Source organism: Petaurus breviceps, unplaced genomic scaffold (assembly GCF_028583685.1).
Source record: "Petaurus breviceps papuanus isolate PSGF00001 unplaced genomic scaffold, PetGlider_PUasm1.0 90925, whole genome shotgun sequence".
In the NCBI taxonomy this organism is placed as follows: Eukaryota; Metazoa; Chordata; class Mammalia; order Diprotodontia; family Petauridae; genus Petaurus; species Petaurus breviceps.
This window is the reverse complement of record NW_027187380.1, coordinates 30,358,134-30,382,188: the sequence shown is the minus strand read 5'-3', so window position 1 is coordinate 30,382,188 and position 24,055 is coordinate 30,358,134. Positions and strand designations below refer to the sequence as shown.

The following is a 24,055-nucleotide window of genomic DNA, read 5'->3' as shown; positions in this document are numbered from 1 at the left end:
TCATTGCAATTTTTCTTACTATACTATTAGAATATTGTATTAAACTATACTATACAACTATATTATTATGGTTTTCTGTTATACTATACTACTAATATTAAGTAGCATTTATTAGTGCTTTAAATTTTCAAAGAGCCTTACAAATACCTCATTTTATTTTCACAAAAACCCTTGGAGGTAGATGATATTATTATCCTCATTTTACAGATGAGGAAACTGAGGTAGAGGTTAAATGACTTACCCAGTATCTGATGTCAACTCTGGTCTTCTTGATTCCATGTCACAGCTCCATCTAGCTACCTCTAAAGGTATCAAATACATTTGCTTTGTAATAATGTCTTGGTTAACTAGAGAAAAAAAAAAACCAAAGGCTTCTCTGGAGGCACACGGAATTAGGATTTTGAATAATAGCAACTATCCTGGGGTAGCTGTTTTGTGGGCCCCACAGGTGAGAAGAGAGTACCCTAGATATTTCGCAATTACAAGATCACTGGTGAACTTTAAAAGAAAAGCTTTAGTTAAATAGTGGGGACAGAAGTCATTGCAAAAGTGAAGTGAATTGGAGGTGAAGTGACTATAGAAAGCTTTTTCTAGGTGTCTGCTTGAGAAAGGGAAAGATACAGGATAATTGAAAGGAAGTTGGGGTGAAATTTTCTAAGAACAGGGAGATCTAAGCAGCGGGAGAGGGAGAGATTTAAAATTAAAGAAAATTATGAAGAGAAAGTGGGTGGTCAAAGGAACAAATTGACAGAGGAGACAAAAGGGGACTTGATTAGGGGCATAAATAGAGGGCAAGGAGAAAGGTCACCTAAACTAATAAAACTGGTGAGACTGGTGATATTGAGGTGATTTGAAGTGTGAAACAGGAGAGGAGAGGTTAGTCTTAATTTTTTCAAATAAGTACAAGGTCAAGTTTTCTCCTGAGAGGGAAGGGAGAAAAGTTGGTATAAGTATATTGAGGAGAGAAGAAAAAGTACTGTATAGAACAGGCACTTTAAGATGATATCTAGGGGCGGCTAGGTGCCACAGTGAATAGAGTACCGGCCCTGGAGTCAAGAGGACCTGAGTTCAAATCCGGCCTCAGACACTTAACACAAAAACTAGCCGTGTGATCCTGGGCAAGTCACTTAACCCCAATTGCCCTCCAAAAAAAAGATGATGATATCTTAAATGTTGTAAACTGTGGTCTCCAGAAACTGCTTCTGGTTAAAAGGATTTAACAGATTAGAGGGGGAGAGTATGCTTGTGGTGGAAAAATGCTTGAGCACTGACCCAAAAGGTGGGAGAAAGAATGACAGGGTTCACCTAAGTCAACAAATCTAGAAGTTTAGACAATTGTGAAATATTCTCTTTGAGTTGGCCAGGAGACTATCAGTCACTCCATATTCCATCCTTCCTTATTCCTTCTGTCCTCTTGCACACCTTTTTGTGTCCCTAGAGGGAGTGATTAATGATACAATTAAAACTGGGTTGCTAAGAATGACTCCAACTCATTAGGTTGCCTCCATCTCCCAAACCCCTGTCTGCCTGTTCCTATTTATTCTGTTTGTTCCTTCATCTCTCAGGACCTTAATATGGAAAGAAAAGTTGCTGAAGTATCAGGATGAGAGGCAGGATGACTGCAGTGGGATCCATGTTAAGGGAAAGGTGTGAAGACAAAGCAGGCTTATAATTCCAAGAAAGACAGAAAGTCTCCTAGTTTTTAGAATGCATATTATGTTGTCCAATTAGCAGATTTCAATTTGTTACCTATTTATTGTGTTAATTGCAAATGTGGTTTATTGGTTAATAAACACTAATATTAGGTCAGTGAATCCCCTTAGAATACATATTTTGTACTAGCTGACATTTAAATGTGATTAATGAACTACAATGTGATGTCTTTGTTAAAAGACTATTGCTAGTTACTGGCTAATTAGCTCAGTTGGTCAAAATGTAGAGCTTCTTAGAACAATGTTTGGGGTTTGATCTTCACCTGATTTTTCTCTGTTCTTTATTCCTCAGCTGAAAATATTACCCAGGCATCGATTTCACAGATGTAAACCATTGTGTCAAAGGAGAGACAAATTGTAGGCAGGTCTCTTCAACCCATCTCTATGATAAGGAAATCAGCCAAGAACATTGTAAGGGTTATGGGATTTAAAGATCTTCCATGCCCCATTGGACGTGCTGACATAGCAGGAAGGGGCTGAGCAAGTGAAAGCGAAAGCCAGAGAAAGCAAAGGCCAAGCTAGCATTCCTATGGTGGCTGGCGGTGGTGGCGATGGCGGCAGCAGCAGCAGAGGCAGTGGCAGCGCGAAGCCCTTTTTGAGTTAGGACTGCTAAGGACTTTCTGCTAAGGACTCCTGCTGAGGACTGCCTGGGGCCGGAGCTGCTGGGAGTGCGCTTCCAGGACGCTGGGTGGTTGCTGTGCATGGGGAGAGGAGGACCTTTACCTGAGGTAGCCTGTTCTGTTTTAAAGGCTTGAAAATGTGGGTGCTTTCTACTTTATCTACCTGTGCCAATGTCATAACTACTCTGATGGCTTTCACTTTCTGGTTTTGGGACTCAGTCTTTTGGTATCTTAATAAATTTTCTAGTTTATTCCCTTATATGACAAGCATGATGTATTTTGTGATGGATAATTATATCAGCATATCTGTAATCTCCATAGGCATTGTGAATATGGCATTGCTGATACATTTGGCGACCAGGATAGGATCACAAAATGTCAGGCCTCCATTTGGAAGCAGTGGGGCTTTAGAGGGAGAAATGGCTATTCCAGGTTGGGAGGATTTGCCTTATTCCTCTCTAGCCAGAGAATGGGCTAAAAGCACAGGGCCCTGTGAAAACTGGGAACTAAGGCTAAAAGAGGGAGAACCTGGAGATTTGGAAAGATGTTTGAAAGCAATACCCATAGAACCAGGCAAAGAACTGGCAGGAGTGTGCAGGAGAGGCTGGGTGCTGCTAACAAGTTATCGCCTTATGTGTAAAAGTAGGGATAAGCTGCTGGAGGAAAGAGCTTGGATGGCTAGGGAGTCAGCTAGTTTGCCTGAGGATTCTTCTGTGTCACAGCATTCAGAAGAGCAGACTAGAGGGACTCATGAGGTCCAGGAATAAGCTACTGTTCACGTAGCTAAAAGGAAGCAAAAAACTAGCCGAAGGAATGTGCATGTAGGTTTTGTACAGGCTGGGAAGAGTTGCCCTGACAGCTTCCAGGAGAATGTGTGTGAGGAGAATGGAGCAAGGTTAGATGAGGAGTCTTCTAATGTAGAAGCTCTCCCCATATAAAGAAGAAGACAGGAGAACCACTGGGGCAAAACAGAGTCCAGGGAGATAATTGAGGATTTCACTCAAAAGGAGATCACTGATATATTGAGTAGATTCACCCAAAGAATGGGGGAGTCTTTAGTGTCTTGGATAGTAAGAATCACTGATGAAGGCACCAGAGGAATAACACTGGACAATGAGGACTGTTTAAAATTCATAAGTATCAGTCAGAATCCTTTTGTACACCAAGCTTTTAGGGATCACCATATACAAGGAGGTAACAACAAAACTAATCTGCTAGCCTTAGCTGCAGAAGGATGCAAAAAGCAATATCCTACTGAATCTATGTGGCCTAGGGGAGACAGACCCTGGTACTTACTTAGAGACTGTATGAGAAAGCTAAAGGAGGAGGTAATGAAAACTGCTATCATGATTGGAGATGCAAATGCATATTATTATACCCCCCTAGGAGTTCTTCATAGAAACATCATAGTGAAGATGGCTCCTCCTGCATATAAACACCTAATTCTGACTCTATTAATTGGAGAAATAGGGCACCCTCTTTCAGAGGTGCTGGATAAGATTTCACAATTAAGTGATTTAGGGGAATGGGGACAAGACAAATTGCCTCGAGAGAGAAGATGGGACATGGAGAATGACTGTGGATTATAGACAGTTGAATAAGGTGACTCCTTCTTTGTATGCTGCTGTTCCAGATACCATCACCTTAATAGAAAGGATCCAGACATATAATGAGACTTGGTATGCAGTTATTGACTTGGCAAATGCCTTCTTCACCATCCGAATAGACCCTAAACAATGGGACCAATTCGCTTTCACTTGGCAGGGTAGACAATATTTTTCCATCCACTTGCCACAAGGGTACATACATAGCCCCACTATTTGTCACAGGATTGTGGCTGAACAGTTAGATGAATTAAAGCTACTGAATTTGGCTTTGGTGGAGACTGAAAAACTGACTCTGGGCCATGAAGTGATATTAAGACCTGGAATCCCAATTATGACCTGGGTAATGAGAACCCCAGCGTCTCACAGAATTGGACATGCCCAAGAGGCTAGTATAATCAAATGGAAGTGGTATATTCAAAATAGAGCGAAAACAGGCAAAAGCGGAGTCTCTGCTCTACATGAATCTGTAGCAAACATAGAAATTGAGAGGAATGACACACCCTCTGAGCCAATGCAAGTTGGTATAGTCCACTGTAAAATGGAATGAGGGATATTATGTATTAACTGAGGAACAAAAGAGACATGCATGGTTTACTGATGGGACAGCAAAATATTTGGGGCAAAAAAAGACATTGGAAAGCAGTGGCCTATAACCCATGTACTAGAAGGACTTTGGAAAGTACTGGGATAGGTGCAAGTAGCCAATATGCTGAACTTATGGCAGTATATCAAGCCATCAAACTAGAACAAGGAGGACAGTGTCATATATTCACTGATTCATGGGCGGTAGCTAATGGGTTAGCTACATGGATGCCAATGTGGAAAAATGAAAATTAGGAAATTCGTGGCAAACAAGTCTGGGGCAAAGAATTATGGGAAGATATCTGAAACATGTCTTTGGTCACTGAATTGTCAGTTTTTCATGTAGATGCTCATGTGGCCCTCACCACACCAGAACGTGAATACAATGCCCATGCTGATCGACTGGCAAAGATCTCTACTGAACATATTGTCCCTACTTTGACAACAACTGATGACCCGGTATTAACAAAATGGGTCCACCAAACAGCAGGCCATTTGGGGGTCCAGGCCACACACCAGTGGGCACAAGATCGAGGTATTAGTATCTCTCATTCACTGTTAAAACAGATAGCAGAAGAATGTCATATATGTCAATTGGAAAAGGAGCGAACTGTTCCTCGGGTAGTAACTGGAGAGATAGCAAGAGGAAAAGTCTGGCCCAAATCTGGCAAATAGATTATATTGGTCCACTACCACTGGATAAAGGATGCAGATTTATATGTACTTGTGTTGACACCTATTCAGGTGTACTATTGGCTTGTCCTTATAAGAATGCAACCCAGAAAAACACTTGTAAAACTCTAGATCTCATAAGTCTATATTATGGAACCCCGATGCAGTTTTAAAGTGACAATGGGTCACATTTCAAAGGCAATGAAATGAAGAAGTATTGTATACTAAACAATATAGAATGGATATATCATATTCCATATTATCCAGAAGCATCTGGATTAATTGAAAGAATGCATGTATTACTGAAAGAACAGTTGAGGAAGTTAAGTTCCAATAATTCATATCAACATTGGAAGGATAATTTGTTCATGGCTTTACGTAATTTGATTGGGAGGAAGTACACCTCTAGCCAGAATGATGACCCCCAATCTGCAAATTAGAAAACAACAAACACATAAGATCCCAAATATTGAGTATTGGACCTTGAGGCCAGATGTCCCAGCACCATACCCAGGAACACCTGGTTCAGTGGGGTATGATTTACATTGTTTAGAGGACTTTTGGTTGGACAGAAAAGAAATAAGAAAAATCTCCACTGGGATATGCATAAGAATCCCTAAAAATCACTTTGGACAGATTTTGCCCAAATAAGGATTAGCAGCTCAAGGAATACATGTATTGGCTGGAGTAATAGATTCTAATTATCAAGGAGAAATTGTTGTAACATTCCAGAATTTAGGTGAAGGGCCCATACAGATTCACAAAAATGATAGGATAGTTCAAGTGATTATCGTTCCTTGTAAAACAATACCACTTGTAAAAACTGACCCTCCTCCCAAAATAACTGTCAGAGGAACTGAAGGATTTGGTTCTACTGATAGAATAAAATCAGGAGCTAAAGTATGGGTAAAACAGAAGCCAGATGATGTTCCAAAGGCTGCAGAGATTATAGCACATGGGAGGGATAACACTGTAACTATTGTTTATTCTGGAGAAGATGATTACAAAATTGTACCCTTAAGTCATTTATTCTACCGTGAGTGAGGCTACAATAGTCTGGTTATTGTCTCTTTGCTTCTTCTTGATTTTTTGTCTGTTCACCTTGTTTGCTAGATTTGTTTCCGCAGGCTTGGTACCCTCCACCTGTAGATGCCTGATAGCTTAAGCTGGATGTCACCCCCTGTCTGCAACTGTGATGTGTCACCCTTGGACCTGGCATCAAGCATATTAAGAACTGACCTCTCAAATGGGACCCCTTAGGACAGGGACAGCTCTACATCCGATTTCAGCAGCAAGTAGCCATAGAAGAAGAGACCTTCACCCATTACCACAAGATTTTGGGGCCCCATTTGTTCGGGGTGGGGGGAATGATGGGGAGCTTGTGCTGAAGCCCCACCCTAAAATATGGTTTTCTGTGTTTATTGTGTGCTATTCTTGTTATATTGTTGTGAAATTTTGTTGACACCAGTTATTCCTACTGTATTTTTGCCAAGTAAGGGACATCAAAGATCTTGGGGCCGAATGTAAGGGTTATGGGATTTAAAGATCTTCCATGCCCCATTGGACGTGCTGACGTAGCAGGAAGGGGTGGAGCAAGCGAAAGCGAAAGCCAGGGAAAGCGAAAGCCAGAGAAAGCAAAAGCCAAGCTAGCGTTCCTGCGGTGGCTGGCGGTGGTGGCGATGGCGGCGGCAGCAGCAGAGGCAGCGGCAACGCAAAGCCCTTTTTGAGTTAGGACTGCTAAGGACTTTCTGCTAAGGACTCCTGCTAAGGACTCCTGCTGAGGACTGCCAGGGGCCGGAGCTGCTGGGAGCGCGCTTCCAGGACGCTGGGTGGTTGCTGTGCGTGGGGAGAGGAGGACCTTTGCCTGAGGTAGCCTGTTCTGTTTTAAAGGCTTGAAAATGTGGGTGCTTTCTACTTTATCTACCTGTGCCAATGTCATAACTACTCTGATGGCTTTCACTTTCTGGTTTTGGGACTCAGTCTTTTGGTATCTTAATAAATTTTCCAGCTTATTCCCTTATATGACAAGCATGATGTATTTTGTGATGGATAATTATATCAGCATATCTGTAATCTCCATAGACATTGTGAATATGGCATTGCTGATACAAACATGTATGGTAGGTCAAGAATGTGTTTTAACATTTTCAGAAGCACATTTGTACACACCGTTTCATTTGATTATCATTGTCATTGTTGTTTGTCCTTCGTTCTCTAAGAAGACCATGACATCAGGGTGGTGATGCCATGACATACAGGTGAATTGGATTTAAGTGAGCATCCTGTTTTGATATTTTTATATCATATCCTGTGAGATAATACCAACCAATAGGTATTATCATCTCTGTCATCTCTATTTTACAGATGAGAAAAGTGTGGAAGTTTTGAGAAAGTTAAGTGACTTAAGACAAATATCTAATGTGCCAGAGGTAAGATTTAAACCCAAGTCTTTCTTGATTCCAAGTCAAGGTTCTTTTCACTATAATACACAATACTACCTTATCAATGTAAGTGCTTTTTCACTGGTTACAACTCACTCTTAGGCCTAGTCTCCTTCCTGGCTTCCTTATCTTGTTTCAATAATCCCACAGCTTCTTGGATACTCTGGGCTGCCCGAAGTCCAGACTTGATGGCTGTGTCAATCCAACCATGAGGGAGGGTGGTGTGTTCTCCTGCAAAGTGTATCCTCCCTTCAGGCTTGAAGAGCTCCTGGGAGTAGTCTACATATTGGTAGGGAGTAAAGAAGGCAAAGCAGCCCATGGAGTAGGCATCTTGGTTCCAACGCTTGACCACAGAGTAGGGACACAAAGCTTGAAGCTCTTCCTTGGGGCGATTGTGAATAGCAGCCAGATCCTCTAACACTACATCCACTACCCGCTTTTGATCCATGGCAGCAAAGAAGGTAGAGTCATCATCCAGGGTGTAGGAGGCCAAAATGACACCAGTTCCATTGGGAAAATCATGATTGGGGTAGTAGATAAATCGGGAGGGACGGTCTGTTGTGGACTTCCCACCATAAATACCATCCTGCTCCCAGAAGCGCTTGGTGCAGGCCAGGATCACCTTGGTGGCACTGTTGTAGTGGATTGAACGTAGGGCATCTTCTTTGTCTGGAGACAGAGGTGGGTGGAAGTGGAGGAGCCGGGCAGCCTTAGCTGTTGTAGCCACAATAGCATAGTTGGCAGTCAGGTGGGCATGAGGCCGAAGTGGGTCAGGTGTCTGATGGACAATATGGACGTAGTTCCCATCCCTTATTACTTCTTCTGCTTGTGAGTGGAGGTGGACAGTGCCAGGGATGAGGGAGTCATGTAAGGCCTTCGGGAGCTGGTCAAAGCCACCGATAATTTCCTCAAACCTAAGAGGATGAACATGGTGAGATGGTTATGCAAAGGATGAGGCAGATATGGATTTAGTCATGGAGTAGGTCCTCTGAGGGGTTCTTGAAATTGACAAGGCAATCCCTAGCGAATGGAAGAGTGGGGCACCTTGTTCTGGACATGTGTGTGTGTGTGTGTGTGCGTGTGTATTCATGGACTCTGTGCTACTTTGGTACTAGGTTAGCCTGCCAGTTTACGGTAACAAAGATCTGGCCTCCTCATGCTTATATTACCAACTAGTTAAGGGTCACTACCTTGTTCCTTTTACTTTCTACACAACTATACAATGCTTTGCTGGTGAAGTTGTGTACTGATTCAACCTTTCTGGAGAGAAATCTGGAACTGGCCCAAAAGGCTATAAATAAGTGCCTATCCTTTGACCCAGCAATACCACTTCTAGGATTGGATCCCAAAGAGATCATAGAAGTGGGAGGAAGACCCATATGTACTGGATTAGTTGCTGGATTACCACATATATGACACACACCAGTTTGTTTTTTTTTAACTGAGTCATAAGCTTTGATACAATTAGAAATTGCAGACAAGAATTTTAATCAATAGAATAAGAATGACAGATTGTTAGACATTCTGAATTGTAAAGGACCTTGGAGATTAGCTTCCCACACAGTGCAGGATTCTCCTTTATATGGTCTTTTTTTTTTTAAGCAATCAGGGTTAAGTAACTTGCTCAAGGTTACATGGCCAGGTGTTTCTGGGTGGGTGCTAAGTGTCAGAGCCCGGATTTGATCCCCAGGTTATCCTGACATTGGAGCCGGTGCTCTTACTCGCTGTGCTACCTGGCCACCCCCTTTATATGGTCTTAACAGGTTATTACCCAGATGTTTTTGAACACCAGCAATGGCAGGGAATTCACCAGATTGAAAGGAAATCCTTTCTATTTTTAAACAACTCTACCTATAAGAAAATTCTTCCTTTTACTCAGTTGAAATTTGTCTCTCTGATAATTTCCTAGTTTTCCTAGATTATGGTAGTAGCATGAATTCATGAAAATAATTGACAAATGGTCATGATATTATTTTAAATATCTAAATACTTAAACTATCTTGATATGAAAATGACTTTATTACTAGCTGGCTAACATCTTTATATGTCTCTACATAACAATGTCTTTTTTGATCTTTCAAAGGATATAATGTTACTTGTAATTATAGTATGAATGTAATTTAAAATGACGTTTCCCTCCCTTTATAGTGCATCAAAGTTTGCACAAAAAAGCTCTTCATTAGGTCTCAAGTCCTACAGGTTGGCTACTCTTTTACTGCTCTATTGTCTGACAACATGAGGTTGTCAGCATTTTGGGTGCCAGTATGACTGACTGGGCTAAGACATACAACTTAAGGTTCTCCTTTTCAATATCTGGAAAAGAAAGAAAAATAGGGAAAATATGTTTGGCCTCTGGGATATGAAGGCATGAGTTTAAATTTAATTTTGGTTGAAATTGACTTTGTCTAGAACAGGGGTTCTTATCCTGTTTTGTCTACTTTTCAAAATAACGTTTTTAAATGTATAAAATAGCATACATAGGCCTACAAAGAAAACTAATTATATTAAAATGCATTTCCCAAAATATATTTCTTAAGTGTTCACAGACTCTAGGTTAAGAACCCTTGATCTAGAAGTAGTGAGGTTTAGTAGAAAGAGCAATGGATCTGGAATTTGGTGATGTTGGTTCCAATTCTTCTTTTGCTATTTTTCCCACTCTGATAAATAGCAGAATGGAAACGTCATAGACATGGACAATTTACAGGATATATCTAGATCTTTCCTTATCTGTAAAATGAGAGTGTAACTAGATGATTTCTAAGGTCCTGTTTAGGTATTGATGCTTTTATCCTACCTGGTATGTTTTGGGAAGATTGTTTGATCCTTTAAGACCTGTTATAGGAGGGAAAATATAAAGCCAAGGATGTTCTATATGAATCATTCACAGAATTCTCAAATCCATGCATGGTGGATGAAGAGTTGTGGTGAATAATTATGCTGATAGTTATAATTGTGGATATGTATTAATATGGAGCTGGAACTGCATTTATGTTAGAAAGGTCTATCTTGTCCAGTTTTCAATTTCTGGCAGTGGTAACAAGTGATTAATCTCTTATACCCTAGTAGCTACCTTCTATGACATCTTTCTCAAAAGTTAGTTTTTTACCTGAAACATCTAGGAAAAATAGTGTAGTGGAAAAAAATAATTAGAGAATCAGAAAACCTAGTTCTAGCCCTAATTCCTTCATCAGCTCTATGTAACCTTGAGCAAATCATTCAAATGATCTAGGCCACTATTTTCTTATCTGTCAAATCAGTGTATAGGACAAAATGATTCCTTTCATCTCTAGCATTCCATGATTTTAATGACCCATTATAGATGAATTGCTATGAAGTATTTGGAGTCCTGACTTTAGTCAGGTTATCTTAACTCTTTAACCTGTTTATATCTTTGGCCTACCAGTTGCTATAATTATTCATTTTACTTGCCCTGATACTATATTTTTCAAGCTTTAGGCACTGCTGCCCCTTAGTTTTACCATTCAGAGGGATGTATAAACCTGGGCATGAAATAGAAAGAGATGAAAGAATAAGACTTGCCAGTTGTTTTCCAAAACAAACTTTGACATTTTAGGGATTTCTGACTTAATGAGTGTTCATATTCCCCCTCACTGACATAGATCACAGCAGTAATTCATTATGACCTTATGGTCATGAGCCTCTGTGCACTTATCTAGGCTGATCTGCTGACCACAGATAAACAGTCCTGGAATTTATACCCAAACACTTTTCAGCATGGGATCAGCCAGAGATTCAGCTTTATAGGTATAGGCCTTTAGAAGCCATAATTTCATGCCAAGAGAGCAGGCATCAAAGCACAATTAAAAACAAAACAAAACAAAAACACACATACTAAAATCTCCTCCAGCTTGTAATATGTACATTAACACCACCTTTCCTCACTGCCAGGTAAGTCTTCTCTTTCCTCTTCCTGTTTTCTCTTTCCCCTTGCTCAGAGACAGCAACATCTCCTTGCAGCAAATAGCCAGAATCCTTCCAAGATCATGGGATCACATAGAATGACAGATTCAGAATTGGAAGAAAATAATAGAGTTCATCTAATCCAACTCCCTCATTTTGCAGTTGGGGAAACTAAAACCCAGACAAATGAAATGACTTGCCCAAGGTCACAAGAGGACAAATGGCAAAGCCAGGATTTGGACCTGGGCTCATGACTCCAAGTCCAGTGCTCTCCCCACTCCATTTATACTGACTTCCGTGCAGCATCACAGGAAAGGTCCAGAGAGAGTCACATTAGGTCCTGCTACACAGGTACCATTTGACCTACTACCTACTGTAGTCATTGCTTGATAGCTTCTAAACCTTCTCATTTTACCTAGTTTTGTGGCTGTCTACATTTAGGTGAATGAAAGGTCAGTTCTCCCAAGCTTCTCCTCCTTCTCCACTTCTCTAGCCCATCCTGTCCCAGACCTCACCGAGAGTTGTGGAAGAAGAAAATAGCTCCTCTTAAAGTCTCAGTGAAGGCTTCATAGTAACCAGCATCAGCATTCATGAGATCTCCAATCATCTGCACCGCACCTCGACTCAGATTTCCCACCTTAATCAGATATTCCTGCCATGACAGAGGGGGAGAGGGGCAAGAAAATCAGAGGTTGAAAATCTTTGCTTTGTGAGAAATTATAATATCTATCCTATCTCTCTAATTTTAAGCAGGACACTCAAGAAGGAAAGGCGTCTGAACTGGAAAGACACAACCTTCAGATAATCCATGTAGCATGATTGATCCAGCCAGTGCAGGCCAGGACATTCCAGATTTGCAATGACTCTGGGGTCCCATGGTCTTTTCACTCCCACAGAAGAGAGGCAGGGTGGTGGAGTATAAAAGGGTCTGGATTTAGAAAGGAGATTTGGAGTCGAATTCCAATTCTGACACACTGTATGACTGGGATAGTTGTACAGCAGGAGGTAACTTATGTGACTTTTCAGAGCCTGCAATATGGAGATAAAAATGCTTGTGCAGCCTCCTTAACTGGGGTGTCATAAGGTAAGCATTTTATAAACCTTAAAGTGCTATATATAAAGGTTTATTAAGTTGAATTCTTAAGGTACAACCTCTATTCCACCTTGGTAAGGATTTGTGCTAGTCTGATAAATCTGGTTAATTGCAATCTTTTCTCAATTATTGTGAGTGGTAGGGGGAGAGTAGGAGAGGCAATGGGGCTAAGTGGTATCAAGAAACTGACCTTAGTAGAGAAAGAGTCATACTTTTCTAGTATCTGGCTGCAGTTGCTCTTTTTCAACTCTTCTACCACCTGGGGCAGAGAAAGGGAGGAGAAAAAATGTTGAGAAGGGAATTCTTACTTTTCTCATGATTTACTCCCATCTTCTTCTTTGTTCACTTTCTCATACCCCGATTCCCACCAGCTCTTCCCTCAGCATTCATAAACTTGTTTTGTGAATGTATTTGTTCTGTGTTGTCTGGTACTGGATGTGACATTAGGACATCATTTTCCACTATCCTTAGGTTGGCTATAGTATGGTAATATCATCAGGATTGTGATTGATAGGTGATACTCTACAAGGAAGGAGATTTTAAAAGTTGGACTACTGGGTGGCTATGAACTAGTCATGCCTGAGGGAAGCAGTGGGGCTACAGATGGAGGAAGAGAAAGAAGGGGAGCATATAGGTCCATTAGAACATGAACTTCCCAAACTCAGGAGCCATAGCTGGACCCTGATTACACTAGAGTCCCTAGGCTTTATCAAATTCCCAAGCTTGTCCCTATATATTTTCCACCAAAATTCTGGGAGATAGAAGGCACTGCATGCTAAGTATCTACTGCTGGGACTGCATATTCTGAATTGTGTAAATTTTTCTGTTGTGATGTGGAATCAGAGGAATTAGGTAATAATTTCCCTAGTGGTATAAGAGATTGAATCCATTTGTGTATTACTGAAGAGAATGCTTTTTTTTTTAAACCAAGTTTCCTCTACATGCTATTTGTTATGTTTCATGTCTTAATTAAACACTTTGAATATTAGATTTATGTGTCACATATGGTCTAGCAATAATGTGGATTTTATGAGGGCTCTTGGACCATGAGTTGCATAATTAATCATACAGAATGTCAACAGTTAAACCATGAGTAGATGTGTTTTTAAGAGATGCTGTATGTGTATTGTGTGTTTCCTGCATCCCCATTAGATTGCAAGCTCCCTGGTGGTTGTGGCTACTTTCCTCATCAACCAAGAAGCATCCTAAATTTAGGTAGGGATTGTCCCATTAGCTAGAAAACAACCTGAAAAGGGGGAAGGACCTTTTCTCTCTCATAAATTCCCTGAGAGTAAGGACTTCTTGTATATCTAGTAAATATATTTAGGCATGCTTCCCCCTTCCTATTGGTGGTGGGTCACTCCTCTCCATGCACCCCATGTTGTGGCATGGACACTAATGTGTACCAAGTTCTCCCAGGTCTTGCTATTGAAACCTTAGGAACTCTAGGACTTAGCCCAGAAGCTGGAACTTGTTTATATGTGTTATCTCTCTCAATTCTAGTATATGTTCCCTGAAAGCAAGAACTATTTTTTTTTAAAAAGATTTTATCCTTAATGCTTAGCACATAGTGCTTTTTTTGGGGAGACTATGTATCCCTATCTCACCCAGACTTAAATACAGCAACCATTCACTGGATGATCTCATTGTCAATCAGCACAGAAGTTTTGATCTATTCTGTTTCTGACCTGTGCCGATTCACCCCTCTTTAAGCCTCTCATTTTGAGGGACTCAGGATACTGATGCCAAACACATGACAGAGAGATACCCAATCAACTTTAGTCTTATAGTTTGGAACTTCGAAGCTCAACTGCCTCAGCCTCCCAGTAGTAGGGATTACAAGTGTGTTTACCTGGCAGTAAATGTTTAAAATTTTTCTCTTTCATTTATTCACTCACTCATTCATTAATTACAATGGACATTATAGAGCAAATGCTGAATAGGTTTGGACTCTCACCAGAAATATATCCAGAGGGGGGAAAACTTGTACTGTTTAAACTTTTAAGAAATAGCAGTAGCCTGAGTTTGGGGACTGTGACTAGGCCTTCTGTAGTTTTGCTTGGCGTGCTTAGGGTAGGTCCTACCTAGGATGTCCCCACTCTGTCCAAGACTTACCTTTCTCAGAGATTCATCAAACAGTTTGTCAGCTGTTTTCCCCTTTTCATCTGATCGCACAGGGTAGCCAAGGAGGTCAGGATTGGCTCGTACCTCCCCAGTCCGTCGACGCACTCCGTTGATGAGGACCCATGTTCGGTCATCATATCTGGAGAACTCATTCAGCTTCAACCCAAATTGACTGATGAGTTCACGAGAAAACCTGGTAGAAGCAGAGGTCAGAGGAGTTCATGAAGAAAGACATGTACATATTGCATGTACATGTGGGAAGAAAACAGAAAATGCATGCTATGTACCACAGCTCCCTTTGCTCATTATTCCTACTCCCAATTCAATTTTCATTTCTTCATGGCAAGACAGGAATGGCTGGTGAAGAAATGATTACTTGACAATAACACTATTTTATTTAATTTATTTAGTATGCCATGTGTATTACTGTGATTATGTTTTATGTATTTGAATTTTTCAGCATTTTAAATAGAAAAATCCGTTTTCTTTTTTTTTTTTTTAAGCAATCGGGGTTAAGTAACTTGCTCAAGGTTACACGGCCAGTTATTTCTGGGTGTGGTGCTGAGCATCTGAGCCCGGATTTGATCCAGGTCATCTGGATCCAGGACACTGGAGCCGGTGCTCTTACTCACTGAGCCACCTGGACGCCCCTAAGCAATTGGGGTTAAGTAACTTGCTCAAGGTTACACGGCCAGGTGTTTCTGGGTGGGTGCTAAGTGTCTGAGCCTGGGATTCGATCTCCAGGTTTTCTCAACACTGGAGCCAGTGCTCTTACTTGCTGTGCTACCTGGCCGCCCCAGAAAAATCCGTTTTCTTTAGAGGAATTGTGTGTGTGTGTGTGTGTGTGTGTGTGTGTGTTAGAGAGAATTTGATTTGGAGAAGTATTTTTCAGTTTTCCTTTTTCCGAAGATCAAATTTCCTTACTTAGAGGTTTTACCTTCCATTTCCCTATTTCCATACAGAAGCTGTATCCTACTATCTTAGTCCACAAAGATCAGGGTATATCTTCTGATAATTCTCTAGGAAGGCAGATAGTCCAGATTCCATTTTCCCCATCCCAGAATCTCTAGTGTTATTAGAAAGGTCTCTCATTCTTCCCTGATGCAAACATATTTTTTTCTTATTCCTATCATCAGGGAACTGAATGATGACATCTTTTACTTAGAGTAAGGTTTAGACTTTCCAAATGACACTTCTGTATTCACATGAACTGATAATAGAGTTTAAAAATTGGAATGGACTGCATTTTAGAGAATATTCATTACAATCCCTTATTTTATAGATGAGGAAATTCAGGCTCAGAGGCAGGAAGTTTTGATTTGAAATGGTCACACTACGCATTAGGATAGATCTACCATTTGAATACAGACCTCGTGGCTCTTGGTCTAGGACTGAGCAACTGTTCAAATAAAAAAAAAACATTTGTAAAGCACTTAGCATAGTGCCAAATATATAGTAGGCACTTAATAACCAGGTTGATAGTTAATGTAAATAACAGTTGTTTCTGTTTTGGTCAGAAACCCTGAGGGTCTTCCACTCCCAGACTGATATATGTATAAACTAGGTAATAGAAACTAATCAATGCCTCATTTCTTACCTAGTCTTAATCACTGAATAGACATTGCCTAGTCAAACTGAAACCTGTTAAAGATCTTAGCTTAAAAAAGCCAAGGTCTCCCCTGGCATCCAGGGTTTCAGTCATGCTGATCTATATCTTGCTACTGTCCAGGTAGGAGAAAGTGAGTCTGGTGACTTTGCACAGTCCTCCCTCACTTAAATTCAATTAACTTGCATTTCATGGTATCACCTCCCTGATGTCATGGTCCTCTTTGAGAACAAAGGACAAACAATAAGAAGTTACTTAATAGATGCTTCCCCTATAGTCCAGACCTTAAGTCTTTTTTGATTTTTTTCCTGTCATTATCTTCTTCCTTAAGCTGTCTCTTCTAGCACTCTCTCCCTTTCTACTCCTGGGCCTGTCCTTGTCTCAAAGATCTTCAATTTAATTCCACAAGGATTTGTGAAGTGCCTCCTAGATGTTAGGCCCTGTGCTGTATGCAGGGAATACTCCCTGCCTTCAAGGAGTTTACATCTTATTGGGGGAAAGTAGCTTGTACAGACTAGCAAATACAAAATATGTTGTTTGGACCTGTAATTTTATTGGTATAGAGAGTTCTTGATAAGGAAACTACCTCTGTGAATGCAGATCTGTAATAATTCTGCAATTTACAGCTTTAAAGATGTGCCTGAGGTATAGAGGGGTAAAGCAGCTTGTTTACACTCATGGCTAGCATGCTGTCAGAAATGGAGCTTGAGCCCCATTCCTCCTCACTCCCTGGCCACCTCTCTATCACCATGTCATACTATCTCCAAATATGAAATAGATATGAAGTAAATACAAAGCGTTTGTGCATGGGGGTGAGGGTGGGGAGAAAATACTAACGTATACTGCATATACATAGCCATTTTCTTGTTGTCTTCCCTATTATTAGAATGTGAATTCCTGCAGAACAGGTTTTGTTTTTTACTTTTTTTGTGTCCCAGTGCTTGGCACATAGTAAATGCTTAATAAATTCTTGTTGACTAACACCTGGAGAAATTAGGAAAGGATCTTAGAAGGAGGTGGCACTTGAGCTGTCTTGAAGGGACCTAAGGATTCCAAGGAGGGAGAATATTTCGGGCATGAGGGATAGACTATACAAAGGCCCAGAGAAGGAAGACTGAATGTTGTATATGAGGAACAACAAGTCAGTTTGGTTGGAAATAGAATGAAGTGTGTGTGTGTGTGTGTTGTGTGTGTGTGTGTGTGTGTGTGTGTGTGTGTGTGTGGCCGGGGGGAGGTAAGTATAATGAGTCTGAAGAGATAGGTTGGAGGAGATTATGAAGGGTTTTAAATGCCAAAAGATGCGTATGTATTTTATCTTAAAAGGATAAGGGAGTCATTTAAATTTACTGACCAGGGAAATGACATAATCAGATCTGTGTTTTAGAATTGTAAGTTTGGCAGCTGTTTAAAGTATGAATTCAAGAGGGGAGAATGGGGATAGAATGGATAAAGAATGTCCATTTAGGAATCAATTACAATAATTGCTTACCTGTGGTTGGCAGGGATCCGCATGGCACCGAGTTCAGCATACCACTCTGCCCCAGGAACTCGATGAGTCTCAATTCTCCCACCTACTCGCCCAGAGGCTTCTAGCACAGTAACCTAGAAAGATATATTCTGCCTAGTCTTAGTGAAATCAGGTTTCCCCTTAAGCCCTATTCCTACACAAGTACCACACCCCTTAGATTTCATTCTTATCACACCCTATCCCAGTTCCCAGTTACAGGCACTAGCTCCATTCCAACTTAGACCTCTCTTACAAGATTTGGAATTAAAGACTCAGGGATGTAGCCATTCATCCAGTCCACTCTCCTTTATATTTTCTTGATTTCTTTGTTGTTGTTGGGGCAGCTAGGTAGTGCAGTAGATAGAGTGGTGCTTGGGATCAGGCAACCCTGGGTAAGTCACTTAACCCTGTTTGCCTCAGTTTCCTCATCTATAAAGTGAGCCAGAGAAGGAAATAGTAAACCACTCCAGTATCTTTGCCAAGGAAACCCCAAATGGGGTCACCAAGAGTTGGACATGACTGAAACGACTGAACAACAACAACCCTCACTACCTTCCTCTTCTCATTCCCTTCTGTCTTAAATTTGAAGTTGGAGGCCCAGGATTCTGGCATCCCCAGATCTTGTACCTGGTGACCAACATCTTGTAGGACTTTGGCGGCAGTAAGCCCAGCTATGCCAGCTCCAATCACTACCACACTCTTCTTTTCAGTGGGTGCTCCCAAGCCATCCTGCAACAGCCTAAGCAGGTCTTCATATTGGGGGTCATCAAAGCATTTCACCAGGTCACTATTAAAAGCCTGGGAATGAGGACTCAGCAATGCCATACTCACGAGGACCAATTTCACTAGGAGAAAAAGACTAGGGTCAAGAGAATAGTGATAACACTAGAGATTTCTGAGATTCCAGATGATGGAATCCTAATAAAGCTGCCCCCAGCCCCAATATTCTAACTTCCCTATAGGCCCCCACTGAACAGCAGGCCCACTGACCCTACCTAGCCACTCCCCCCCCACACTCAATATACTAACTTCTTCATATATGCCTCACTGTCCACTAGAACAATAGATGTGTCCATGAACTCATTTTTCACAGAAGAGCAGGCATGTCCATGTGATGGGATCCCAGCCACTGCCTCTAGCTAGCCATTGCCCCTAGACCCATTCCTCATATTTCCCACAGAAATAGCAGGTGTGTCCATGCACTCAACCACAACCACATTGATCTAGTCTCAGACTAGATCACAATACTCAGCCATTCAGAAAGCAGCACCAGCAGGATGCCCAAGCAGGATGTGAACCCCAAAACAATACAAGAGACTTTACCTAAGTAGGCACCTGTGCAGTAATAGCAAAAACTGTTCTTTAGATGAACTTTTGGCATAGAGAGGCTTATTATAATATCATTATCATACATATGTACCACCATAAATGAGTTTTTCTGTCTGCATTGTGGGTAATCACATGCATAGTTCCATTGTGTCTGGGACGCTTCCCCTATTACCTAAGCCCTTAACAACCCTCCCTGCCTTTTTAATAGTTATAATTTCTGTTATGTAATTGCATCTTTAAACTAAAAAAAATCCATCTTGCTTTCTTTGAAGTTGCTGGTTCCTTTTGGAATTTAGTCTGCTTCATGAGAAATATCAATAAATGCCTATACTTGTATAAAAGGTGGTCTGACTCTGAATTCTTTGAGATGGCTCCAGCATGACACATCATGAAACTGCAACACAGACATGTCACTAAATTAATAACACAACCTATCAGAGTCTCTTCTACCCTCTGGTAGAATTTTTAAAATCATAGCTTACATTTATTTAATGTTTTAAGCTCTACAAAGTGCTTTCCTCAGAACAACCCTAGAAGGAAAGTAACTTAGTACTTAGTATAGTAAGTGTTTAATAAATAGTTTTTCATTTATTCATAATTATATCCATTTTCAGAAATAAAGAAAGTGAAGCAGAGAATATCCAAGTGAATCCCAACAGTCACACAGCTAGGACTCCTGATTCCAGATACATTAAGGACAGATTGAAGAACTTGTAAAAGACCCATCCTTTTACTTTAGAGTAAGATTTTATTCCATTCTACTTTCTTTATTCATACCCCAATTTCTTTCAAGATCTCATTTCACTGTCTCTTTATCCCAATCCATATGAAGACCACCTTAACATCTAACCTCCATTTCTCCTTTCATAGATAATGTCTATTTCCTTTTGCCTATTTCTCTCTCTTTTAATGAGGGATAAGGGAATAACCTCATAATCTGATTCTGTTAAGGAGATGTTTCTAAGGATGATAGGTGGGACAATTGTTACAATCTTCCATTCTTTACTTCAGAGTAGAAGCTCATCATGCCATCCTTAACTTTGATTTAGGATTTGCCTAGATCTCTAAGAATGGCTTTCTTCAGGCTGCTAGGTCTTACTCTGGTTCCTTTTTTTTTTAACTTCAGTCTTTTAGCAAACATTTATTAAGAATAAGCTGCATGTAGGACACTGTGCTGAGTGCTAAGCATATACCAGGTAATACATACATCATATATATCAGGATCTACACACACAATATGTACACCCACATTATCCAGAGGTTCCCAAAGAGGGCAATACTGCCCCCTGGGGTTTTCTGGAATGATCCACAGGGGTGGTAGTAGCCTTGAGTGCAACTAGGGAGCATTGAAGAAAAATAAGGGGCCAATGGAAGCATAAGGAAAGAACAGAAGAGAATTTTGAAAAGCCGTTTGTACATGTTCATCTGTTGTGTAACAGAGTTAAAGTCATAATGATTACATTATTTTCCAAATGAACACACAAAATGCAAATTATAACCTATCAGTGGACAAGTTTGCCAACAGGTTACAAGCAAGTGTTGGCAGGCAAGCATGTCATGCATTGTTGGGAGGTCCAGCATGCATTGGTAGGGATATGTGTGTGTAATGACTTGTTTACAATATGATACTGTAATGACTTGTTTACAATAAGTACAATATTGCATCATCAAAATTTTAATGCAGGAAAAAACCAACAAATTTACAATAAATTGTTAAATTTAAGATGCGTCATTAAAAATATCTTATATCTTATATATATTTTATATACACACATTTTTTTAAAATTAAAGGGTTAAAGAAAGTAGATTTTCAGGTGGGTGCTGAGTAATTTTTTTTTGGAAAAGGGGGTGGTAGACCAAATAAGTGTGGGAACCTATAGACCCTACAACTATTTATAGTAGTTTTATAATCTATTTGGTGGGAGGAAGAGAAGGGAATTGAAGCATAATATTCTGAAACAAATACTGAATTAGGAGTCAAAATACTTGGATTTGAATCTTGGCTCTGCTACTACTACTACCTATGTGACTTTAGAAAGGTCACTTCCCTTCTGTGGCCTTCAGTTACTCATCTATAAAATAAGGGAGTATTAGATATAAGGTCCCTTCCAGCTTTAAATCCTATGATCCTTTTGTTGTCGTTGTTTTATTCATTGTTTAATGACCTGAAATGAAGTATCCTTGCCAAGTCTTTTCTTCTCTGAAATCAGCTCTGACCCCTCTAACCTATTCCTAGAATGTGTCAGTTCTTTGTCTCTGGGTACCTTCTCTGAGTTCTCCTACTTTTCCTCTGAAATTAGGAGACACAAGACTTCCTTCTTATTTCTCTCTTTTTCTTTACCCCATCCTGCAAAGCACATGTAAACATATACATATGTGTACACACATATGTGTTCTTGCATGCATGTAACATAGCAACACATATACCATGGGAAATATGCTAGTTTGGGGACTTATCTACAGTCATCTCCTTTAAGGAGTAAGAAAAGAAGTTACATTCTTTCCCTTTCCTCCCCACTTAGAAAAATGGGATCTGGTTAGGTCTGAGTATAATTTAGAATTCCAACCCTTGAGAACTACTCTGACTTCCCAATTAAATCTGCAATGCTGGATGTTTATGATTTTGAGGAATTCAAAAATCTTACTTAACACAATAATCCTAACAAGATGGGAGTTCTCAGTCTGTAATAGATAAGCTTTCAGTTATTTTTTCTAGTAGTAGAGACAAGCCATTCACATTCTCTCACCCAGTCTCTCTGCCAGGCATTGTGGTTAAGGGTGAATCCCAAAGAACATATTTTCATTTACTTAAAGTTCTTATCTTGATGAGGAAAGTAAAATCTAGAGGGTTTAAGTACCCAAAGTTATGTATCTTGTTAGTAGCAGGATCAAGACCAAAGTTAATTGGTCTAAAAACCTTCAATGTTGACTTCCTTAGCCCCATATTCTCTTCAACTAAGGTAACCATTCACAGTCACATAAATAACATATTCTTATTCTTTCCTTAGCCAAGGATATGGTTAATAAGAAAATAAGGCGAATTGTTATTAGTGGGATAAAAGAAAGAGCCTCATAATTTGTTTCTTTGAGGACAAGGATCCTTGATGGTTGGCAGGTTGCTTTAATCTGCCAGTCTTTGTAGTTGGATTTAGAGATTACCCCATCTTTCTGTTTTAGGGATTCCCTTTAGCAATGAAAGCTAGAAGTATGAAGAATCGGAAATGTGTGTGAAATAAAACCCCAGAAAGCGGTAAGTATATGTACTATATCTGGAAGAATGAGGGAAAGATACTGAACTAAGGAAATGAAGGGGAAAGAAGGAAGGGAAAGACAGGGCAGAAAGTTAGGGAAAAGAAAAGATTCCCATTAGTCTCTCATCTTGGCTCTATCTTTGATTACTCACAGAGGGTCTCCATAGTCCTCAGGATGTGGAGGGAAATCTTATTCCCCTGGATGGTTCAAGTTGGATACCTCTGTTGAGAGACTGGGTCAAAGGCTGGTAATATGTTGTCTTCTATCTCTTTCCTCTGAACTCTCCAAACCTCCACCTCTTTAATTACACATCTTTCCTCCCACTCTTAGACCAGTCATTCCCCTCCAAAGGTTGAGAAACAGAGAAGAGGTACTAGGTAGACAGGAGGAAAACAACCACAGTTATATTTTAGATTCCTTCAGTGTTAGCTCCTTTAAGGAGAAACCTCATTCATATCCGGATGGTAAAGAGTACCACAGGAGTGAGCACTTTCATCACTTCCCCTTCTCCCCACACCATCCCTTGCCATTTTCTAGTTTCATATTTTATGAGACAGATGATGCTATTGACCACTTGCTTGGGAGGTCCTAGATATGAATCTTGTTCACCAGCTGTTCACCCTGATATTCACCAGTCCTATCCCCACTCCCAACATACTGTTGTATGACTTTAGCCAGACTTGTCTAAACTCTCTTTGTTTGGAGGAGTACCTGTTGTGTGCTATGTATCTGAAATTTCCAACATATTTTCTAACCATGGTCTCTGAGAAAAAAATTAAAAGTGAGAGAAGAAAAGGAGCATCTGAAAATCTTAGAACACACAGATGAGTCAGATGAATTAAAAAGATTGGGAAGAGAATGGGGAGGAGACAGGAGGAATGGAAGGATTGAGGGTAGGAATTCTTGCTTTTCACTTTGGATTCCATCAGGCAATGCTTTCCAATCTTAACATCCCATCCCTCTCACTCCCTGCCTTGGGCCTCCCTATTCCTTCCCATTCTCCAACTATCTCTATCATATCCTAATTCACTCATTCAACAAAAGTTTAAGTGTTTAATAGATAACAGAACACTGTACTAAGTGCTGAGGAAGATGTAAAGACAAGTAAAAGCCCATGTTTTTCCTCCGGAGCTTAACCTAGCAAGAGAAATAAGACACAAATTATTATCATACAAAACAGAACATGAGAAATTCACAAAAAGTACAAATAAAATGCTGTTTCACTTCTGAGAAGTAAAAGATCACTGTCTGACCTTAGATAAATCATTTTGCCTCTTTAGGTCTTAGTTTCCTTATTTGTAAAGAAAAAAGAGTATTTCAATTACATGATCTCTAAAGTCCTACTTATCATTCTATGAATCTATTATTTCTGAGCAGGGAAATCAGAGAAAGCTTCATAGTATCATTTGAAGGATGATGGAATATCAATAGGCAGAGATAGTGGAGGGGAAGGATTAGAGAGGGATAGAATAGGAGGGAATTCTAGGTACAGAAAATAGAATCCCTGTTCTCCCCCACCCCCACTCTGCTCTTTCTCCTAGGATTACTCCGTTTTCTATTTTTTCCTATTCTTCAAGATGCTGCATAGT

General features: G+C 40.2%; 1 protein-coding gene across 1 annotated transcript; it reads right to left on the bottom strand.

Moving 5' to 3' along the window:
* Positions 1-7,202: 7,202 nt before the first annotated feature.
* On the bottom strand, positions 7,203-22,765 carry LOC138152659 (L-amino-acid oxidase-like). Its single transcript, XM_069076714.1, has 7 exons — positions 22,618-22,765; positions 18,513-18,730; positions 17,868-17,980; positions 14,764-14,965; positions 12,839-12,907; positions 12,071-12,207; positions 7,203-8,548 (listed from the first exon to the last, which is right to left on the bottom strand). Exons 1-7 carry the CDS (start codon positions 22,628-22,630, stop codon positions 7,720-7,722), a joined length of 1,581 nt encoding a protein of 526 aa, XP_068932815.1. The 5' UTR covers positions 22,631-22,765; the 3' UTR covers positions 7,203-7,719.
* Between the last annotated feature and the right edge of the window lie 1,290 nt (positions 22,766-24,055).